Here is an 18,390-nt window from a genome sequence, read left to right on the forward strand (position 1 = left end):
CAGATTGTGACTCTATCATCAGCCGGCTCAGCAGGAATCCACATTAATCAGACCAGACTACATTGTAACTCTTCAACTGCCTAGTGTTGGTGAGTCTGTGTCTCTGCAGCCTCAGGTTTCTGCTCTCGGCCGACAGGAGTGGAACTATGAAGTGGTCTAAGCTGCTTTCAGACATGCACTGAACACCGGAGATCCTCTGGAGTTTATCAGGTGAACACAGACGGAGATCACCACAAAACCTCTGAAACGCACAAGATGCAGAAAATGAGAAAAACAAAATAAAAATCTAAGGACAAGAAAGCGATGCCGTACATGTAGAAAACACCAACAAAGATTTTTATAGAGTTTGTGGTTATAAGGGCCGATGGCGGTGTCGATGTGCTGTAAACAAAAACACATGAGCAGCAGAATTAATACATTATATCCTGCCTCCGCCTGCTGAGGAGTATTTGTTGCTGAGAACCTCCTGCTGTGATGTGCATGTGTGAAAGTCTGGACCCAATTCTCTGGAGATCCTACAGAAGTCATGGCAGAAAAAGGGCTTTAATGAGTGGTTACCTGTGTTTCTTTAGTCTTTCTGTCAGCTCCAGCCAGTCTGGCCTGATCATTCTCCTCTTACTTCTCCAATCAACACAAGAATTGCTGATCATTGGATGAATTTTAATGCACGGATATCCCACCAAATGATTTTTTGGAGGGGAATAGCTGCACATGGACTTCAGTCTCTCTCTGAAGTGCAGAATAACTAACTGGTTGATTTCCCGGCCAAACATTCTGACCTATTAATGATTTGTTCAGAGCAGAAGCAAAGGTCAGACTGCACCACTGACTGTAAATGGACTGGACTAATAAAAAAAAAAGCATAAAAGAGAATTTGACCATGCAGACAAACTGGGGAGGCCTGGTTCCAGCAGATCCTGCTGTGCACTCAGCAGATAATTACATGGTCAAACATTAACACCACTCTTTAAACAGCCCACTGAGCTTGAGATAGCAGATATAGTCTGGTAAAGCACATTAATTAACTGGCTCCAACACTTTAATAGAGTATAAAGGTAATGGATACCCTCAGGTGAAATTTCTGCTTTAACAAAGGCATATAAATTAACTTTAATGTATTAATTCCTTTTTCTTTTTCTTTATCGTAAATCTCGCAGGGGGATTGCAGTACACATCACATCGGGAGGCAAGGAATTATTGCAGCGAGGTCGGAAGTTATCAAGAGGAGCTTTTCTTATGTTAAATTCAGGCTGCTTCTTTTCAGGAGCTAATTGCTTTGAGTGAAATCATCTCTTAATTCTATTAAAAGCTGGGGTTGTGTCCTTGTTAACTAAGTGAATAAATGGCAACTGTTAATCATCTGATAGCAATGATGTGATGAACACCGCTCAGGCATAAGCTCTGGAGGTGTTAATTAGTATTTAAGTATATACACTGGTCATAAATATCAATAAAAGCTATCACTTATTTCCACCTGGGAACAGAAACCTTGTGGGAGCCTTCTCTAAAAACAGAACATACAACTTATCTATCTGTCTATCCATCCATCCATCCACCCATCCAAACTAGTCTTCACACTGACTTCACACTTTTAAAATAGAGAAATACATAAAAAACACAATCTGTAGAATGATAGTAGTGTGTTTTTCCTGGTCATTTTGTGTATTTGTTGTTTGTTTTTGTGTCTCTTAGTTGTCATTTTAGATCACTTGTAGACACTCTCTGTCTATGTGTCTCTTTTGAGAACACATTACATCTGTTTGTAGGTGTTTTGCAGCTCTTTGTGGTGGTTGTGCGTCTGTTTGGTTTTGTCTGTTGAATCTTGATCAAATTGTCTTTTTTGGGATATTGTGTAGATGAAGACCTCTTCAGTAAACCATCCTCCTCCATGCACTATATATATAACATATCATTTGTAACAAGGTGTAATACGCACCTTTATCCTGATTACACTATTTTGTGCTGCATTGCACATTCTGATCCTAAATCCCTCCAACGCTGTTTCTGTGCTTTACAAGTTGCACTGAATAATCTAAAACTAGTTCTTAATGTAGACAAAACAGAATTCATGTTCGTCATTAGAACCAGAAATGTTGATTATAACAATCTCATCATCAACATGTACAATCATTGAAAGAGTCAGAGTAAAAGCAACATGGAATCTGGATTGATGAGAACAGTTTAATAACATTTCTAAGCTTGTGACCATCTTGAGGAAGAAAATTGGCTTCTTCCACAGAAACAACATGTTTCCCTCTATTGAGGCGACTCTCCTTTCTGTTTTACATTGCTGTGAGATTTCAAACATGCATGTTACAACCCTGAATCTGCTGGACACAGTTTTTCTCTCTGCGTTAAGACAATTAAAACACTCATCATTGCATGTTATATGCTGTGGACGGATAGCCCTCTCTCTCTTTGTTGGGGCGAGAAACACACCCACTTTATTTATCCATCCGGCTGTTATTGGTCTTTTACCCCTTTACATCTGCATACGTCTTTTAATGTGGGCTCCCATCAAACACGCTCAAGTGACTGGATTACACTGCAGGCGGCAACTGTTTTTATTTCTCAGTTTTTCTCATCACGCACCTGCAGCATATAAACAGATATGATTAACAAAATATCTATATATCCATCTATAATATCTGCTTACAAGTACATTTTCATGTTTAATAAATCTTGGGAGGTGTTACCATGCGTACTCTCAGCAAAATATAGATCTGATTACAATAATGAGCACACTTAACAAGATTGCTCAGGGTTTTTTTTTTTCCTTCCAGTGGCATTCACATTTGAAAAGGCTTCCAGTGAAGAGATGAGACTTAATACAGGGCCCAAAGAGCCTCAGTACGAGCAGCACTTGTTAATGCCAATCAACAGGCGGAGAGGACCTCGCTGTTGCTAAGAGACCAGACAGGATATTTTCATCGGTCCAGTGAGACTCTGATTGATCAGTCACCACTGGCCTCTGGTGTGAGTTCTGTCTTGAGAATAACCATTTTTGATTGATGCAACTTTTATAAATCCAAAAAATTTACACAGCCAGTGTTTTGAGAGCAGTTTCATTCAACACAGAAACATAAAAAACTCCTTTGTGCTCCACAAAACAACTGAAGAAGCTGAGCCAATTAATCTCTGTACATCTCCACATAATTACGCTTGTTTTTGAAATGGAAATCCTCCAAATAATTGGTCGAATTGTGTTGCCGTTTCACAATATTCTCTTTCTGTGCATCAGTAAGGAGGGTTTTGTTGTGAAGAGGTGGCCTTTCAGGAAACACCTAATTGCTATTGGCTGTTTCATTCGCCCTGACATTTATGAAAACTTAATGGACAGCAATTGCTTCTGCTTGTGACATTTTGGATTCCCTTTAAAGCTGTGAATATGAAGGGTTTCTACCTTACGGGCCATGGGACTCAAAATGAAAACGGCTCCCACACGGAGTCTCGTTGCAGCAGATGAAAGAGCGACGAGAGAAAAAGAGACTGATGGTGTTTTCATCCTGGAAGAAAAGGTCACAAATACGTTGCATCATGATGGAAACCAAAGGTCTGGTTGTGGTTTGCAGCAGAAATTCTTTCACAGGTTGTTGAACTCTGCGTGTAATTGAAATGAGGAAACACTAAGCTGATGTTCCAGCTGAAGAAAAAAGATGCTGAGGTGTGATACTTGGCTGGATGTGTCTGCTCCACTGCACTGGCTCCAAATGTTTTGGTTTTGGAAAACCAGGACAGTTTCACTCCATCAAAATAATTCGCCTGCACTAAGAGGGTTGATCATTGCCAAAGTTGGAATGATGGAGTATGAGCCAGAGAAGAACACTTTTTATTTTGCTGCAGGAAGTTTTTCATCACTTTCCTTCCATTTTTTTCATTTTTCTTTTCTTTCTCAAAAAAGAATGTGTCTTGAAATGAAAACATCAGACGTATTCACAGTTCCTATGAATTTGTAATTTGATGCAGATTATAAAACAACATCCTTTTTCCTGGAACGCTGGACTGCAGAATTGTTTGGCCTTGGTGGAGTTATGTGTCTAATGTCTGTTAAAGATGTGTTTGTAAAAATCTGGTAAAGCCAAGAATTAATGTCCCGTCACCAAAGTTTGACGACATGAATCATACAATATAACCAGAGCTGTTGGATAATATGTTGGGCCAGTCAATGTGTATCTTTAGTCTCAAGCACTTAAATGTTTTTGAAAGCACTTCAGAGAAGATGATCCACATCCAGTGAGGTAATGTTGTGAGGCTGTTGGTGTGTGTATTTGTGTCTTATTGCTCCTCCTACCTGCAGCCTTTACTTGTGCTGCGATGACCAAGCACCTCTGTACTCGCACAATGCATGCACTCTCAATATTAGCTATATGCTAGGCTACATGACACAGTAAATGCAAGGACTCTCAAGAGTGTTTTTGCAAAGTGAGTGACATACTGGATAATGTCAGCTCCCACGAGGTTAACAACAATAATTCAGATATTGCCATAGACAATATGTGTATCACACAACACCCACATGATGATTTCCCTCCACAGCGTCACTCATCGTCTCTGCATGCGTAAAAACCCGCTCTACCCCCTGAGCCACAGCCGCCTGCAGGTCAAACTGCTGTTTAACTCATTTGTCTACAAAACGATGTGTTTTAAACCCAATTGTTCCAGTTTGCATTCACTGCTGCTGTAATCTGGCAGCAGATCAGCAGTTAAAGGTTACTTGTGTTGCGGGGCAGGTGGACTGTTCTCCCTGCAGTCACCCCACTGTGCCTTCATTTGCATACTGGATCAGATTATCATTACATTATATATTCCAAGGACAGGCCTGAGCGTGATGGATGATTGGTGCAGTGTAGTCATCTTCACCAAGGTGCTTTGTGCAACCCTCGTATTTCTGCCTCCAAACCGAGCAGCAGTGATCTACTGCTCCACTGATCCAGGGTCAGACTCTGTTTACAGCTTCATTCAGAGGTGCCTTCAGTTCATATGAAATACAATGCACTGTTTTTAATTTTACACAGTCTACATTAATGTATATGTTATGTTATGTCAGTGTTAAATCATTTTAAAATCTGATTTCTGATACATGAAACTTTTTTTCCTGCAGTTCCTATTGCAGATAGACTATATAGAGCACACAGCTTCACTGATTCAGTAACAGGAGTGGAAAAACAGGCCGGTCCACACAGGATATGTGTGATTAAGGGTGATAAGATTTATCTGTGGTGCCAGTTACACAGATGAGTTTACAGAAATAAGCTGCTGCCTGGGTACAGGATATACTCTGACTGACATTTTGGTGCATTTGATCCAGATAATAGCCTGATGTAGCCATAATGGCATCCAGGGCTAAGTGCATGGATACAATATGATATTTTCTGTACGTGCTTGTGTGGAGGTGTGTGAACGATACTGTAGAAGAGGCTGAGGTGTTCCTGTTCTTGACCATGTGTAAAGTGTGAATCTGCTGAATAGACGGCTGTAGTTTAGAGGAAAGGGAATTTTGACACTGTTAAAACTGTAACTTATATTTTTGGCATCAGTATTTCAATTATTTATCAGGTAAAAGAAACTTAAATTTGAGTAAACTTTATGTGAGAGTCCTGATAAAATATAGTTTCAAACTGTAAATCTAATGGTAAGTTACATTAAATTAGTTCTTTTAATAATAAATATCATGAAAACTTGATGTGAATTACTTTTTAAAGTTTAAATTATGTAATCATCACTTTCAGTACATCATTAGGTCAGAGGCCTGAATATCTGAAATCAAATTAAAATGATTTAGAAACAGTTGTAGCTTATTTGGGGACAATTCTCTGGAATTGAGGTAAACGACATGTTTAACTCGATCTACAGACTGAGGTTACACTGCCCCACCCCCACTGACTGCTACACTGCACCAGTCACCTGCTGACAAATATTGAACGTAGAACACGTCCAAATTGCGACAAACTCGACACTGCACTTCTTCGGGCAATTAACAGTGTGAGTGTGAGTGTGAAGCCGCTGAGATGAATGGTTTGCGAGATATGAGTTCCACATACAGACAGACACAGGTTGAGGGAGCTGTTTGAAAAAAATGTATATGAGCTGTAGAGCTGATGGGAGGATGACTGTGTTTCCTTTAGACAGAGACGGGCTAACTGTTTCCTCTTGTTCCCATGTTCTCGCAAAGCCAAGCTAATTGGGCAGCAGCGGCTGAGGGGTAGAGCGGTCCTCCTCCAGCCAGGTCGGCAGTTTAATCCCAGTCTTCCCCATCTGCATGCCGAAGTGTCCTTGGGCAAGATGCTGAACCCAGAATTGGCCCTCATAAAAAACAAAAGTGCTGCTAATTGATGCACTGTATGAATGTGTGTGTGAATGGGTGAATGGCAAACTGTACTGTAAAGAGCTGTGAGTGGTCATCAAGGCTAGAAAAGCTCTTTATAAACACAAACCATTTACCGTTTCATCGGCAGGTGGCAGCTTTCATAAGTGTTGATCTCTTCACATAACTGAATAATCACTTTCTCAAACCCTTTTTTAGGTTTCCATGTGTCTGCTGCAGCTCATGAGTTGTCAGTGACCTCACACAAAGTCCACTTACTGTGAACTTTCTAGCACATCTTGTGTCCTTCATCATGAAGATAGTTAATGGTTCAGTTATACAACAGGAGTCACAGAAAGAGGCTGGAAGCTCACCACAGTTTGTAGTAAGTGAACTCCAGTAACCTTGTCCTGAAAAATAATACATTTGATTAATTAAAGACTAATTCTTGGAGAATATGTCGTCTGAATCTGTAGAAACTGAACTCCAGCAGAACGACTGAGTCACGTGTAGAAAAACAGTCGTAGCATAAAAACAATGATGAGTGATGGTGTAGGCAGTTTCTATAGGACCCAGAAGTCGACATTTGTTCGGTCACTTAAAGGTTTTTACTGACCCTTAGTTTGGACCATATTTTGAACGTTTAATGGTCCTTTGTGTACTCAACAAAACGTCCTTTTTAAAGAGCTTCCTGCTCCCTGCTCTTTGTTGACAAGAGACAGGAAGAAGATAAGGAAAGCTTAAAATTCCCAAATTATCTCTGCAGGAAGAAAAATAAGCAGGAAGTGAAATTATGACTTCCTCCTTGAGAGCACTAATCTATACTGACAATTCATACAGAATTCAACAATGGAACCTGTCTCAGGCCTTAATGTATATGATACCTCAATACAACTGGTACTGATATTATACAATGGGAATTAAAGGTACAGTGTGTGGAATTTTGTGATATCTAGTGTTGAAGTTGCATGTTGCAGCTGAACACCCCTCACCTCACCCTCTCCTTCCAAACATGAAAAAAGAACCTGTGGTAGCTTCAGTTGTCATAAAAACTCAAAAGGTGTTTAGTTGGTCCAGTCTGGACTAATGTAAAAAACATGGCGGCCTCCGTAGAGAGGGTCCCCTCGATGTAAATATAAAGTATTTAAATACAAAGGGCCTTTTCTGCAGTAAAGAAAACTACAATTCATACAATTTAGATGAAATGAACTAGTGAAAATAAAATGTGGGTAATGGAAATCCTGAAACTAACTCTGACTTTTGACATTTTCCCCCCAAATATGTCCCACACCTCACACCAGAACAACTTTATGCAACAACAACTTCTTCTCAGTAAACTAACTGATAGAGTCTGAAATAAGAACATTAAAGACGAGACACCACTAAGAATTAGTGCAGAAGTAACTGAACGTCTAAAATAAGAAAGAAGACAGTCGCGTCCTGCTGTCAAAAAACTAATTTAATCCAAACAAAATGTTGATTCAATAACAAGTTTATAAAACAGTGATTTAGTTACATAAATAAATCGATCAGTGTATCAAATCTTAGTTTCAACTTCATGAGCATGTCGACATGGTTGTACAATCATTTACCTAACGTAATAAATAAAAGGGAGTATTATTCGCTTCTAAACAAAGGAGCTACCAACAGACCTCTAAGAGACGACACTGAAAAACAGATGACATGAGCTTTTAAAGCACAGAATACAGTTCAGCTAAAAAACGAAAAGACACTAAGAAACGTTGTAACCAAACATCGGCTGGCCTATGAAAAAGGTTTGGTAGTTAGAACTCCCATTTGGTTATTTTAAAGCATTAAGACAAGGCAAGAAAGAAGGCTGTTCCTGTGTGAGGAATTCTAGAGAGAAATGAAAACACTTGAACGAGAAGAAATGAAAAGAAAACGCACAAAAAAGTGGAGCAGTCAAAACCCATGGTATAGAGTGACGTCCTGTAATGTTTTATTTTACAGCTTCTGTATTTTACAGCTAAATTCATGGAAACTTTCCTCATTAATTCACGAAATATATATGCTGAATATAGTTTGTTAGAAAGTATAACGGAAATTAAGAAAGTGTATTTCCTGTTGTATTTGAGCAAAGATGAGTAAATTATAGTTCATTAAAGAAAATTCCTGCACTTCAGGAAATTCCACGGGAGATTATTTAGAAATAAATTGAAATTTACAGACCCAAATGAAGAGAATCCAAAATTATGGAAAACAGTTCATCTTTAGGAAAGTTATGAGGAAAGTTCACAAGAAATTAGCTGTAAAACACAGGACTCGTGAAATAAAGCTTTATCCAATTTTTCTGTCCTTCTCAAAGTTCAGATGTGAGCAGAGGAGGCATGGACACTGGGCGTAAAGCAGCTTCATCTAGAGAGCGAATCACTGCAGGAGGAGACGTGTCCACTGGAGTATCGCAGCAGTTGGCACGTGAACGTCGTCGCTGCTCGACCTCCACTGTCCTCTCTTTCCCTCACGTCTGCCGTCCTCGAAACACTTCTGTATTCAGGAGAATTCACTTTTTGCATGTCCACTTCCCGTCTTCAAGTGGCCGGTTTCTGCAGTTCATTACATGTCTGCAGAGCCAGACCTGCCAGCATGTACTCTGTGTGTACCGCTGTCTCCACCAGCCCCTGATGCGATGCAAGGTGAATGTTTTGAAGTCCTTCTGATATGTTTTTTTCTTGTTTCAAAAACCAAAAGTACTGCAGCTTCAAGTATTGTGCCTTACATAGAATAATCTGTCATAAATTAGTTAACATATACATTTTTTTTCAATATTCAGACATATACTTTCATATATACAGGACATTAAAATGCTTTTGTTCTCTTTTTTGACTTGTTTTTTTTAGAGAAATCCCTGAGAATGTATGTTGACAGTTGCAAAGTTTCCACAAGAGCGAGCACTGTGACAGTTTGCTGTGTGTCCGTAACAAATAGTCTGTAAACGAAGCATATTGAACATTTGAGACGACGCTGCGAAGCAAAAACAATCAGCCTAAAGATGGCAGGAACAAATATCGACCCAGTGACTTAATTCTGATCGTGGATTTGGAGTTTTTCTGAGCACTGGGGGGGGTAAAGCTGGATCCTTAAAAAGAGGTACTCAATACTTCAGATGGAGTTGCTCCATTTGGTTTAAAGCCGTTTGTTTTCTCTTTGAGGCTGTGAATGTTAACAGAGGGACACAGGAGGAGTGCAAGGTGGACATTTTGCCACTTAGACAATACAGTATATACTCAGTGTAAAACTCTTCCTCTCATACATATAAAAGGGACAAACAGTTCTCCGCTTCTGAAGACTTAATGGTTTTATACACATCAATACCAGCTGTTGCTTTCAGGGTTTTCCTCTTCAATTTCCAACGTGTCAATTTTCAGAGAGAAATTTTACCCCGCAGCATTTTTCATATCTCAACCCTATCACCTTGGACTGTCCAATTATTCCTCCAACACGTAAGTCAACCCAGGATCGGTCTGTGCTAAGGCTGACGCTCGGTGCAGCTTGAATTGAATAAAGTCTAATGATCTGCCTTCAGGAACTTGTGTTTATCATCACATTAGTTAGAAGAGAGACTGCACAGTGACTCCAAGTCACAATGTTTAGAAAACTGGTCAGGTCAGAACTCTTGACACAGATTTACTCACAAGTTTTATTCCAGTCTTGTGTATTGATGGAAAAGATCATTTAAAGTTAAAATAAATCTTGTCCAACAGGGAATTTGCTGCGGCCAACAGGAGAATTATTGAGAGGTAGAGGTAGAAAGGATTGGTTTTCTAGTCATTTTTCACTACTGTGTATTTAGCTTTATCCACAGTGCTATAATATGGTATACGGCAAAATGTAATGCTTAATCCCACCAAAACATATCCAAGCAACTCAGCATTTTTAATACGCGTAATAGTAATAATAGTGATAATGATTATTTTAATAATAATAGCTTTTACCCTGGCAAATTTGCTGGAAAGGCCACCCAAGCCTATCCATTCCTTCCTTCCTTAATATTAATCTTCTGATAAATTGTCGTCATTTTATCTACTTGCTTTGATATTCTTATTATTTCTGTTACATAATCATATGTTGATGTGTGTGGCATCCATTTTTAAGCATTTTGACCCGTCAGAGATTAGAGTGGGATAGAAACGTTGGCTTTTTTCTTTTTCTTGAAATTTCGTGGCTTGGAATCAACGTGCAGGAGACTTTTTCCTTTCGATGCTGCTTTTTAAATAGCCTTACATCTCTATGGTTTGTGCATATAATTACACCCCTTCAGTTCAGTATCACATTAGAAGCAGTAGTCCAAAATCATATGAATATGAATGTTGTTTTAAGTGGATTTTCACTTCAAGTTAGAAAGGATAAAAAAGGAGTCTCAAGTAAAAAAAAGGGCAATAGTCTTTTGATCCACTTTCAACCGAATCTTTCTCGAACGAGCATCATGAGTTTCTTCTTGCCCTTGTATATCTGTTTCAGGTTGTCTATGAACTGAGTGAACTGGATGTGTCCGTCTTGTGCCATGAGAAACGTCTCTCTGGCTTTACTGAGGAACTCGATGAACTCGCTGTAGTGGCGTGGGCTGATGTGTGTCAGCCGAGAGTGCGTCGTGTTGATGTAGGCCCCAATAGTGGCGTCCAGTAGCTGCCTGAGTGGAGCCTTGTCCAGAGACATCAGCTTCCCAGAGTTCCTGCGACTGTGCAGCGCCACCATGCCTGGCGTTGTTAATGTGCACCGCCGCAAAATGTCTGACAGGACGGTGGCGCATTTCACACTCTTCACCACCAGGGGGATGACGGCTGCCAGTTCGTTTTTTCCCAGCGAATGACTGAGCGCACATGCCCACAGCACATCGTTGATGGCCGGGTGCGTGTCTTGGTTGTAGCTGAGGTTCAGGTGAGTCATGGCTAATGTTGCTAGTTTGTACGCTCTCATAGGATAACCACGGTGCTCCATGTAGCGTGCTATTGTAAACAGCTGTGTGTAGTTCATTCCTGTAGCAGCTGCGTCCAGTACAATCTGGTAGGCTGTCTCAAAGGCAATGTGGTCCTTCTCACAAAGCGTCAGGGCAGACAGGGCACAGTTTTGGGGGTCCTTCATGGCGCACTGCAGGGCCAGGGTGCGAGCAGAGTTGGCCAGGTTCTCCTGCTGATGACAGTCCAAATGCAGGCGGACGATGGTGCTGTTGGACATGACTGTGCTCGCCACAACACTAGTGGCTTCGGTGGGGGTGAAGAGGGTGAACCAGCTCTGCATGATGCTGTCCAGTGCAAAAACACCTATAGGCAGAAAGGAAGAGTCGTCTTAGTAAAGATTTAAATCTGAATGGAATGTCTCAAACCCACTTTAATTATCCTTATGGTGTACACCAAGGCTCAATTGTCAGCCCTTTACTGTTTTCTTTTTACATGCTTACCATTTGGTACGGTTGACTAGAAACCTGATATTTGATTAACTGATATAATATCCAAACAGCATATTTCAGTTTAATTGTTGTCTCTGGGTCGCTTCTGTTCAGACTAAATCCTCTTTCAGAAATCATTCAATTGTTTGAATTGCAACAAACTGCATCACAGTCCTTACAATGGCTTTTCACCATCTAATTCAATATTCTATTTCTAATGCAGTGACATTATATGGCCTGGCCTCTCTCTACATCACCAACTGGCATGTTCTCAATGAATCCTTTCAAACTGTGCACACAGAAACAGGGACTCCTTGTCACTCCCCCACATTCACAAGAAATCATCTGGGAGGAGGGTTTTCCCCCTCTGGACCCCACTTCCTGTCCACTTCAGGGAAATCAGCCGCTGGGTTTCAGTATTCAAGTCCAAACATAAGGCCCACTTAATCAGCCCAAAGCCCACAATCTTCCATAATTACTACTCTGCCAGTCATTCCTTCCCTCCTGCTGAGAGGCCTCCAAAATCCACTTCTAAAGGTCTTGTGAAGGCCGACCCAAAATCTCTCACATCTCCACATACACACGTCTAAATCATTTGTAACTGACATTTGCCAACGTTTGCTGATCCCCTCCCCACACAGGAGCCGAGCACAGTACGCCTGTCAAGTTTTAGATTTCCCCTGCATGTTGAAGCTGTATATAAGGGGCTGTTGAAAGAAAAATATTCAGTAACTCAAGAAGCTGGAAGGTAGTAATTAACCAAAAACACAACAAAAGTACAAGGAATGCTTTAAACTGTGTATTTGTCTCCTTTAATTTAAACCATTAGCAACCCCAGCTAACTAGTTTACTTTAAATGTGATTCTATATATTTAATGATATTTTCCTGGATGGAGCATAACAAATCACAAAGTAAGATTATTCATTGCAGCAAAAATAGTGTTAATCCCAAAGAACCAACTCCAAACTCATTATATTTTTATTTTTCCTGAAAGTGTAGTTACACTTTGCACCAGCCAAACTCGTTACCCAAGGTAACGTCAGTTTGCCAAACTCATCAGCTAAAAGCCCTCTGAGCAAAGTCTTGTCTTGCTATTGGAATAAGTTTTTCTACTGTTTTTAGTTTGTGTTGGAAAGAAATAAAATACTAACTGCGTCACTGGTGATTATGCTGAATATCATATATTGCATATTTGAGACTCTTACATGGAAACATTAGGGAGTCAGCTGGAGGTTTTCGTTTTAGATAAAAGGTGATTGTCTGCTAGAGAGGAAAAGCTGCTTTCTTTAAGGATCAGTTCCTTTAAAAATAGACAGAATCTTTAGGTGGAAAATAAGCACCCAAGGTCTGAGCTAGGATTTTGCTGAATAAGAACCCATAAAGGGGCCGAGTACATGTCCAACATTCATGTACCATTTCCTATTCAGTAAGGCCTTTCCTTGTTTTGCTGTTGGTTCTATAAATTTGAGCAAAAACATGAATATATTTAGCAAATTGTTCCCTTATTTCTCCAAGCTAATTACAAAAAAGCTTAGAAAATACAAACAACATAGAAAACAAGATAAGACGTAGTTTGTGTGTTTACTAATCTTTTAAGAGTCAAGTGACTCTGCACTAAGAACTTCATATTGATTTCAGCCACTTTTTTGTGAAAAACATACTCACCAACTTCAGTAGCACAAGTGACAAGCCATCGCACCATTTCCCTTCTCCGCCAGTTCAGGGTAGACAGGGTCATTCTCATCACCTAGAAGAAACACAGGATCAGCTCAGAGTCTGCGCGGTATGAAGTGTGTCTGTGTGTTTGTTCGTGTGTTTGTGTGTTTTACCTGAAGGCCCAGCTCCAGGGAGACTTTGAGCAGCGTGATGTCCGGCAGGCTGTCCATGAGGGTGGCGATTTTGAAGGCATCCTGGGCCAGTTTGAAGATGTGGGATGAGGAGTGGATGTTCTTCTGGATGGACTCTAACACTGTTTGTAGCTTACGAGCATCACCTGTGAACACACCAAACAACCAATGATATAAGATGCGATGTTAAGTTTGTGTTTAAACAGTTTGAGAGGTATTGATTCACACAGGTTAATCAATATATTTTTTTGTCTGTTTGTTTAGTTTACGCAATGCAAATACATGCAACTTGTAAATACCTACACAACTGCTGCTGAAACTACTAAGTCTGATTGTCTGCATGGATGGTAACAACTTCGGGGACGATAGCGTGAGCGTATGGTCGACTGAGTGACAAATCGCGCCGCACTCATTCAATCCAGCAACAGCGTAAAACACCATATTAGAGACCTCTTAATCAATTCAATGCCATTTGTCTAGGGCCAAATCACATTATCTCAAAGCACGTAGTAAGGTCGAGACCCTTTCATGTTATTATGAGAAGTAAAAATGTTTTGGTTGATTATGAAACTGTGGCAGGACAAATAAGAATATGGTGCATGTCACAGTCTAGATAACTAATGGGAATCACTGCTTTGACATGGAAAGATAAGGTATTAGCCTTGTGCTCTCAGGAGGACCTTCTAGTTTCCTTATGTTACAAAACTATTCTCATTTTATTATATACAAACATGATTCATACTAATGTTTCACATGTTTACATACAACATGTTACAACATCGACCTATTTTGTCACATGACTGGTTGGCATGTTAGAGCAAGAAAAATATCCAGTCAGTGCCTGAAGAGAAGAGCTTGGGACTTGAATTAAACAGGAAAACTGTAAATAAGTATCCATTTATACTCTGAGTGTTGGGTCAACACTGTCACACACACGCACACACACACGCACACACCCACACCCACAGTCGTGCCTATGGGATATTTTTAGAAGTGGTGATTATACATATATTTTGTCCAGATTAAAAATGAATGGAACAACCCAGGGAGTGTTGGCAGGTTAGGGAGGGGAGGCGGTTCACGCTAGGTGGGTGGTCGGACACAGAAATACCCTACATGAATTCTGGGTAGGGTGGAAGCTAACACTGCACAGAGCGTAACAAAAACATTTCCTGTTCAAAAGTTCAGTGTGTAGAATTTAGTTAAATCTAGTGGGGAAGTGTCATGTTGCAGCTGAACAGCCCTCACCTCACCCTCCCCTTCCAAACATGACAGAGAACCTGTGGCAGCCTTCAGTTGCCATAAAAACTCAAAAGATGTTTAGTTTGTCCAGTTTGATGCATGAAAATACATCCCTAACGGTTATAGTGACATGTCACTTTATCTTGTTATTGTTCATGTCATTAAACAAACAACATATCTCCTTAAAGGTTCAGTGTGTAAGATTTAGGTGAAAGGGATCTAATGGCAGAAATTAAAAATAAAATAATAATAGAAATCCTAAAAGTTTCTTGTTAAAAGTGAATAATGTGTTTTTCAGTTTACCTCACTGTGGAATGCATCAGTCCTGCAATAAATCCTCCTTAATGAAACTTGTAATGTTGACTTTGTGTTAAAACTGGTTTAGACATGATACAAGTATATGATCAGTTTGGAAGGAGTCAGTACTGAAGGAGTCGGGCTTGTGTTATTCGGATTATATTTACTGTATAACAATATGGGTATGCTTAACAATAGACTAATCTCTTTATATAATGTAATATAATGTTTCTCCTTAAAACCAGAGATGTTGTTCCCATAGAAACAGACATTGCCACTAGCAAAACGCTTCTGTTTGTACCTTTAGCAGCAGTGAGCATGGTAGAGGCCAGTTCACACTGTTGGGTCTCTATGTGGCTGAGCGTGAACCAGCGAGGGTAGCGGTTGGGCACCACCGACACTATATGGTGAGGCCGGGACAAGTCGCCAGAGGGGGCCGTGGACTCCAGGACTGGCAATCTGAGCACAGAGGAAACTCAATTAGACACAGACAGAGAAACGTAATCACACAGGAACTGATCTGTTCACTCAGATGAACATTTCATGGAGGTAAAGAAGTTATTAGAGAGCAATGCTCCTGTTATAGAATCAATGGATAGCCTTCCTTTGTCGGCTCAAATAAACTCAGGTGGATCTTTGCCTCAGGCCATAATAAGGGTGGGTTTAAAAATAACAGCTTGGGACGCTTTTCCCCCCACACTCCTGTTATATTCGTTTAAAGCTTCTGTGATACCACAAGTTTAATATTTCTCCTTCTATGATTCAAGTCTGTAATTTCAAAAATACAAATTATTGTAAAAATCCAAGGGGTCTAATTTGGGAAAGAGGAAATAAAGTTTCCAGTGGCGGTCAGGGAGGAAACCAACAGCATGTATTTATTATTCACACATTTTATAAAACTGGTTTTCAGCAGTGTTGAATTATTTAGTGAATATTCCAGCAAAAGGAGGTTTTGTCATTAAACAGTGCCCCAGATAGCTCCTAAATCTGCCTCCATTTCTCCATGTCTGTGCCATCAGACGCTTTTTCACCGCCTGGAAACAAGACCAATCAGCCAGCTCATATTTATTCACTCTCGCAGATGGGTCTGCCACCTCCCCCTCCTTCAGATAGTTTTCCATCCATTTATCTAAAAGGGGGCACGGTTGAGAGAGGAGCACAGATGAAGCATTTATATTAACAAAACCAAGATGGCTGCCGCTGAAGTTGAATCTGCTTACTATATACTTCCAGTGTTTGTTAATTTGGTGGAGGTTTCATTTACTCCTCTTCCTCTGTCATGTTTAGTTGCTTGATTGATCGTAGGTCTAATTGTGTCCAGAAGCATTTTGGTCTGTGGCAGCTGGTAACACCCTGGCAGACTAACTGTTCCAGACATTAACCAGAGGAGACCAAAAGGAGACAGAGGAGGACGATAACTCCCTGTCTCACTTTTTCTTTATTTCTGTGTTTCGAACGCTCTGTCCAGTTGACTCACCTCATGGCCCTCAGTGCAATTTTGTACGCCAGTTCGGCTTCATGAGGTAGCAGCGAGGTGAAGAGATACTTGGCAAAGGTGTGCATGGGCACGCTCTCTCTGTAGAGTAATTCTCCCAGACCACTGTAAGGACCAGCTGGAGGAAAAAGCACGGAGACACAAGACAAAGGTCAGTTCAGTCCACACAGTCGGACTAAGAGATGAATGTAAAATCACAGATCTCAGCACAGCAGCTCATATGTGACTGCACTGTAACCTTGTGTGTGAGATGCTTCCCTGCCTGATATGTCCACAAGTTTGATACCACAGATTAAACACTTACAGACACTGATGTGAACAGAACGACTCAGCTGTGAATCACCATCATTCCCTTAGTCAACCACTAGAAAAGTTAAAAAAAGAGACTTCTGTCTCAGCCTCTCAGCTATGATTTCACCTAAAGCAGCGTCACACAGCCCCAAACAATGCTAAAAATAAATAGGTGAGAAACGACAAGAATCTCAGAAGATTTTAAAGGATTAAGATTAATCTACCCTTCATGTCTATATACAGTATGTTTCTCATTATTCTGCTTCTTTTTTTTACGTAAAAGGACCGAAACCAACAATGTGTTGGTTTTTGACTTCCCTACCTTGTCTGTAGCACCAAAATTATCATAATTCCAAAAGATGATAATGTGAAATGCAGAAAAAGGATTTACTTTAATATCACAGCTTTAGCATAGCTGTATTCTTTGGTTTGTCTTTGTGTTTCATAGCTTGTCTTTTCATATGAACTGACAAATAACATTGTGGCCAGTAAACCTGCTAAAACTTCTCTTATTCACTTATATTAAAACAAGGCCATTAGTTGCTATTTAAATAATTTAATGGGTCACAGATATATTTTTCTTTTAATTCCTGAATAGAGGACTACTTTTAGGGATTTTTTTTGTTGTAGTTGGATTAATAGTATTGAGTCATTCCTGCAGCAGGATACATAAATAATATTGTGTAAATACAATAATTAGACAACAAACAATACAAATGATGTGGAAGAAACAAGACAACTAAAGATGGCACCTCAGGTTGTGGGAAGTTATAACAGACATGTTTCACTATGTCATAGACAAAATAGTTATTTGAGAGAATATACAGCAGATTAATCAATAATGGAAATAATCATAAGGAGAATGTAGAGGGGGTAGTTTTCTGCAGTTGCAGCTGAGTCACAGGTGATGTCTTCAGTTCTGTTATTTAGATTTTAGGTTCGCTAACATAAGACAAAGAAAAACAGCAAATCATCACGTTGGAGAATCTAGAATCAACAGGTGCTTCACAATGTTTGAGCCTTACTCACCCTCTAGCAGGAAAATGGCTTGCTTCTGAAAGATTTTAACCAATGAGTCATCCAAATCGACTTCCTGGAGCTTGGCCAATAGCTGCTCTTCGTTACGACACACTTTCTCCTGGGCGTAGAGTCCGTCTGGCATCACCCTCTGCTGCCCCAACCCGATCAGTGCCGTCTCCACAGCCAGCGACACAAACGACTCCCCGTCTTCCAGGAAACGCTGCGCCGGGAAAGCAAAATGCTCCGTCATCCTCCCTGGACCAAATGAGCCTGAGGGTGAAGCAGAGGAGGGGGAGGCAGGGTGAGAGATTGAGATGGGCTTCCCTTTAGATCTGGTTCCAAGTTGGTAAAATACCAGGATTCATTAAGCTCTGTGGAAAACTACTCTTTCATTTATTCAATCTTTTTTGGACAACACAGAAACTGGCAAAGAAAAACTGACTGATGACCAGGGATGGAGTTCATAAAGTTTTATCAAATCCATATCCT

At 40.2% G+C, this 18,390-nt stretch overlaps 1 protein-coding gene across 1 annotated transcript in view; it reads right to left on the reverse strand.

Annotated features, from left to right (window-relative positions):
- Positions 1-7,745: 7,745 nt before the first annotated feature.
- The window catches only part of zswim6 (zinc finger, SWIM-type containing 6), a 41,555-nt gene continuing 30,910 nt past the window's right edge, over positions 7,746-18,390 (reverse strand). Inside the window, exons 9-14 of the mRNA XM_020082336.2 lie at positions 17,911-18,171; positions 16,573-16,708; positions 15,397-15,554; positions 13,539-13,702; positions 13,375-13,456; positions 7,746-11,583 (exon numbers count right to left, since the gene is read on the reverse strand). Coding sequence (XP_019937895.2) covers positions 10,721-11,583; positions 13,375-13,456; positions 13,539-13,702; positions 15,397-15,554; positions 16,573-16,708; positions 17,911-18,171 — 1,664 coding nt within the window. The 3' untranslated portion in view covers positions 7,746-10,720. The remainder of the gene's footprint in view (positions 11,584-13,374; positions 13,457-13,538; positions 13,703-15,396; positions 15,555-16,572; positions 16,709-17,910; positions 18,172-18,390) is intronic.

Source organism: Paralichthys olivaceus, chromosome 18 (genome assembly GCF_024713975.1).
Source record: "Paralichthys olivaceus isolate ysfri-2021 chromosome 18, ASM2471397v2, whole genome shotgun sequence".
Taxonomy (NCBI): domain Eukaryota; kingdom Metazoa; phylum Chordata; class Actinopteri; order Pleuronectiformes; family Paralichthyidae; genus Paralichthys; species Paralichthys olivaceus.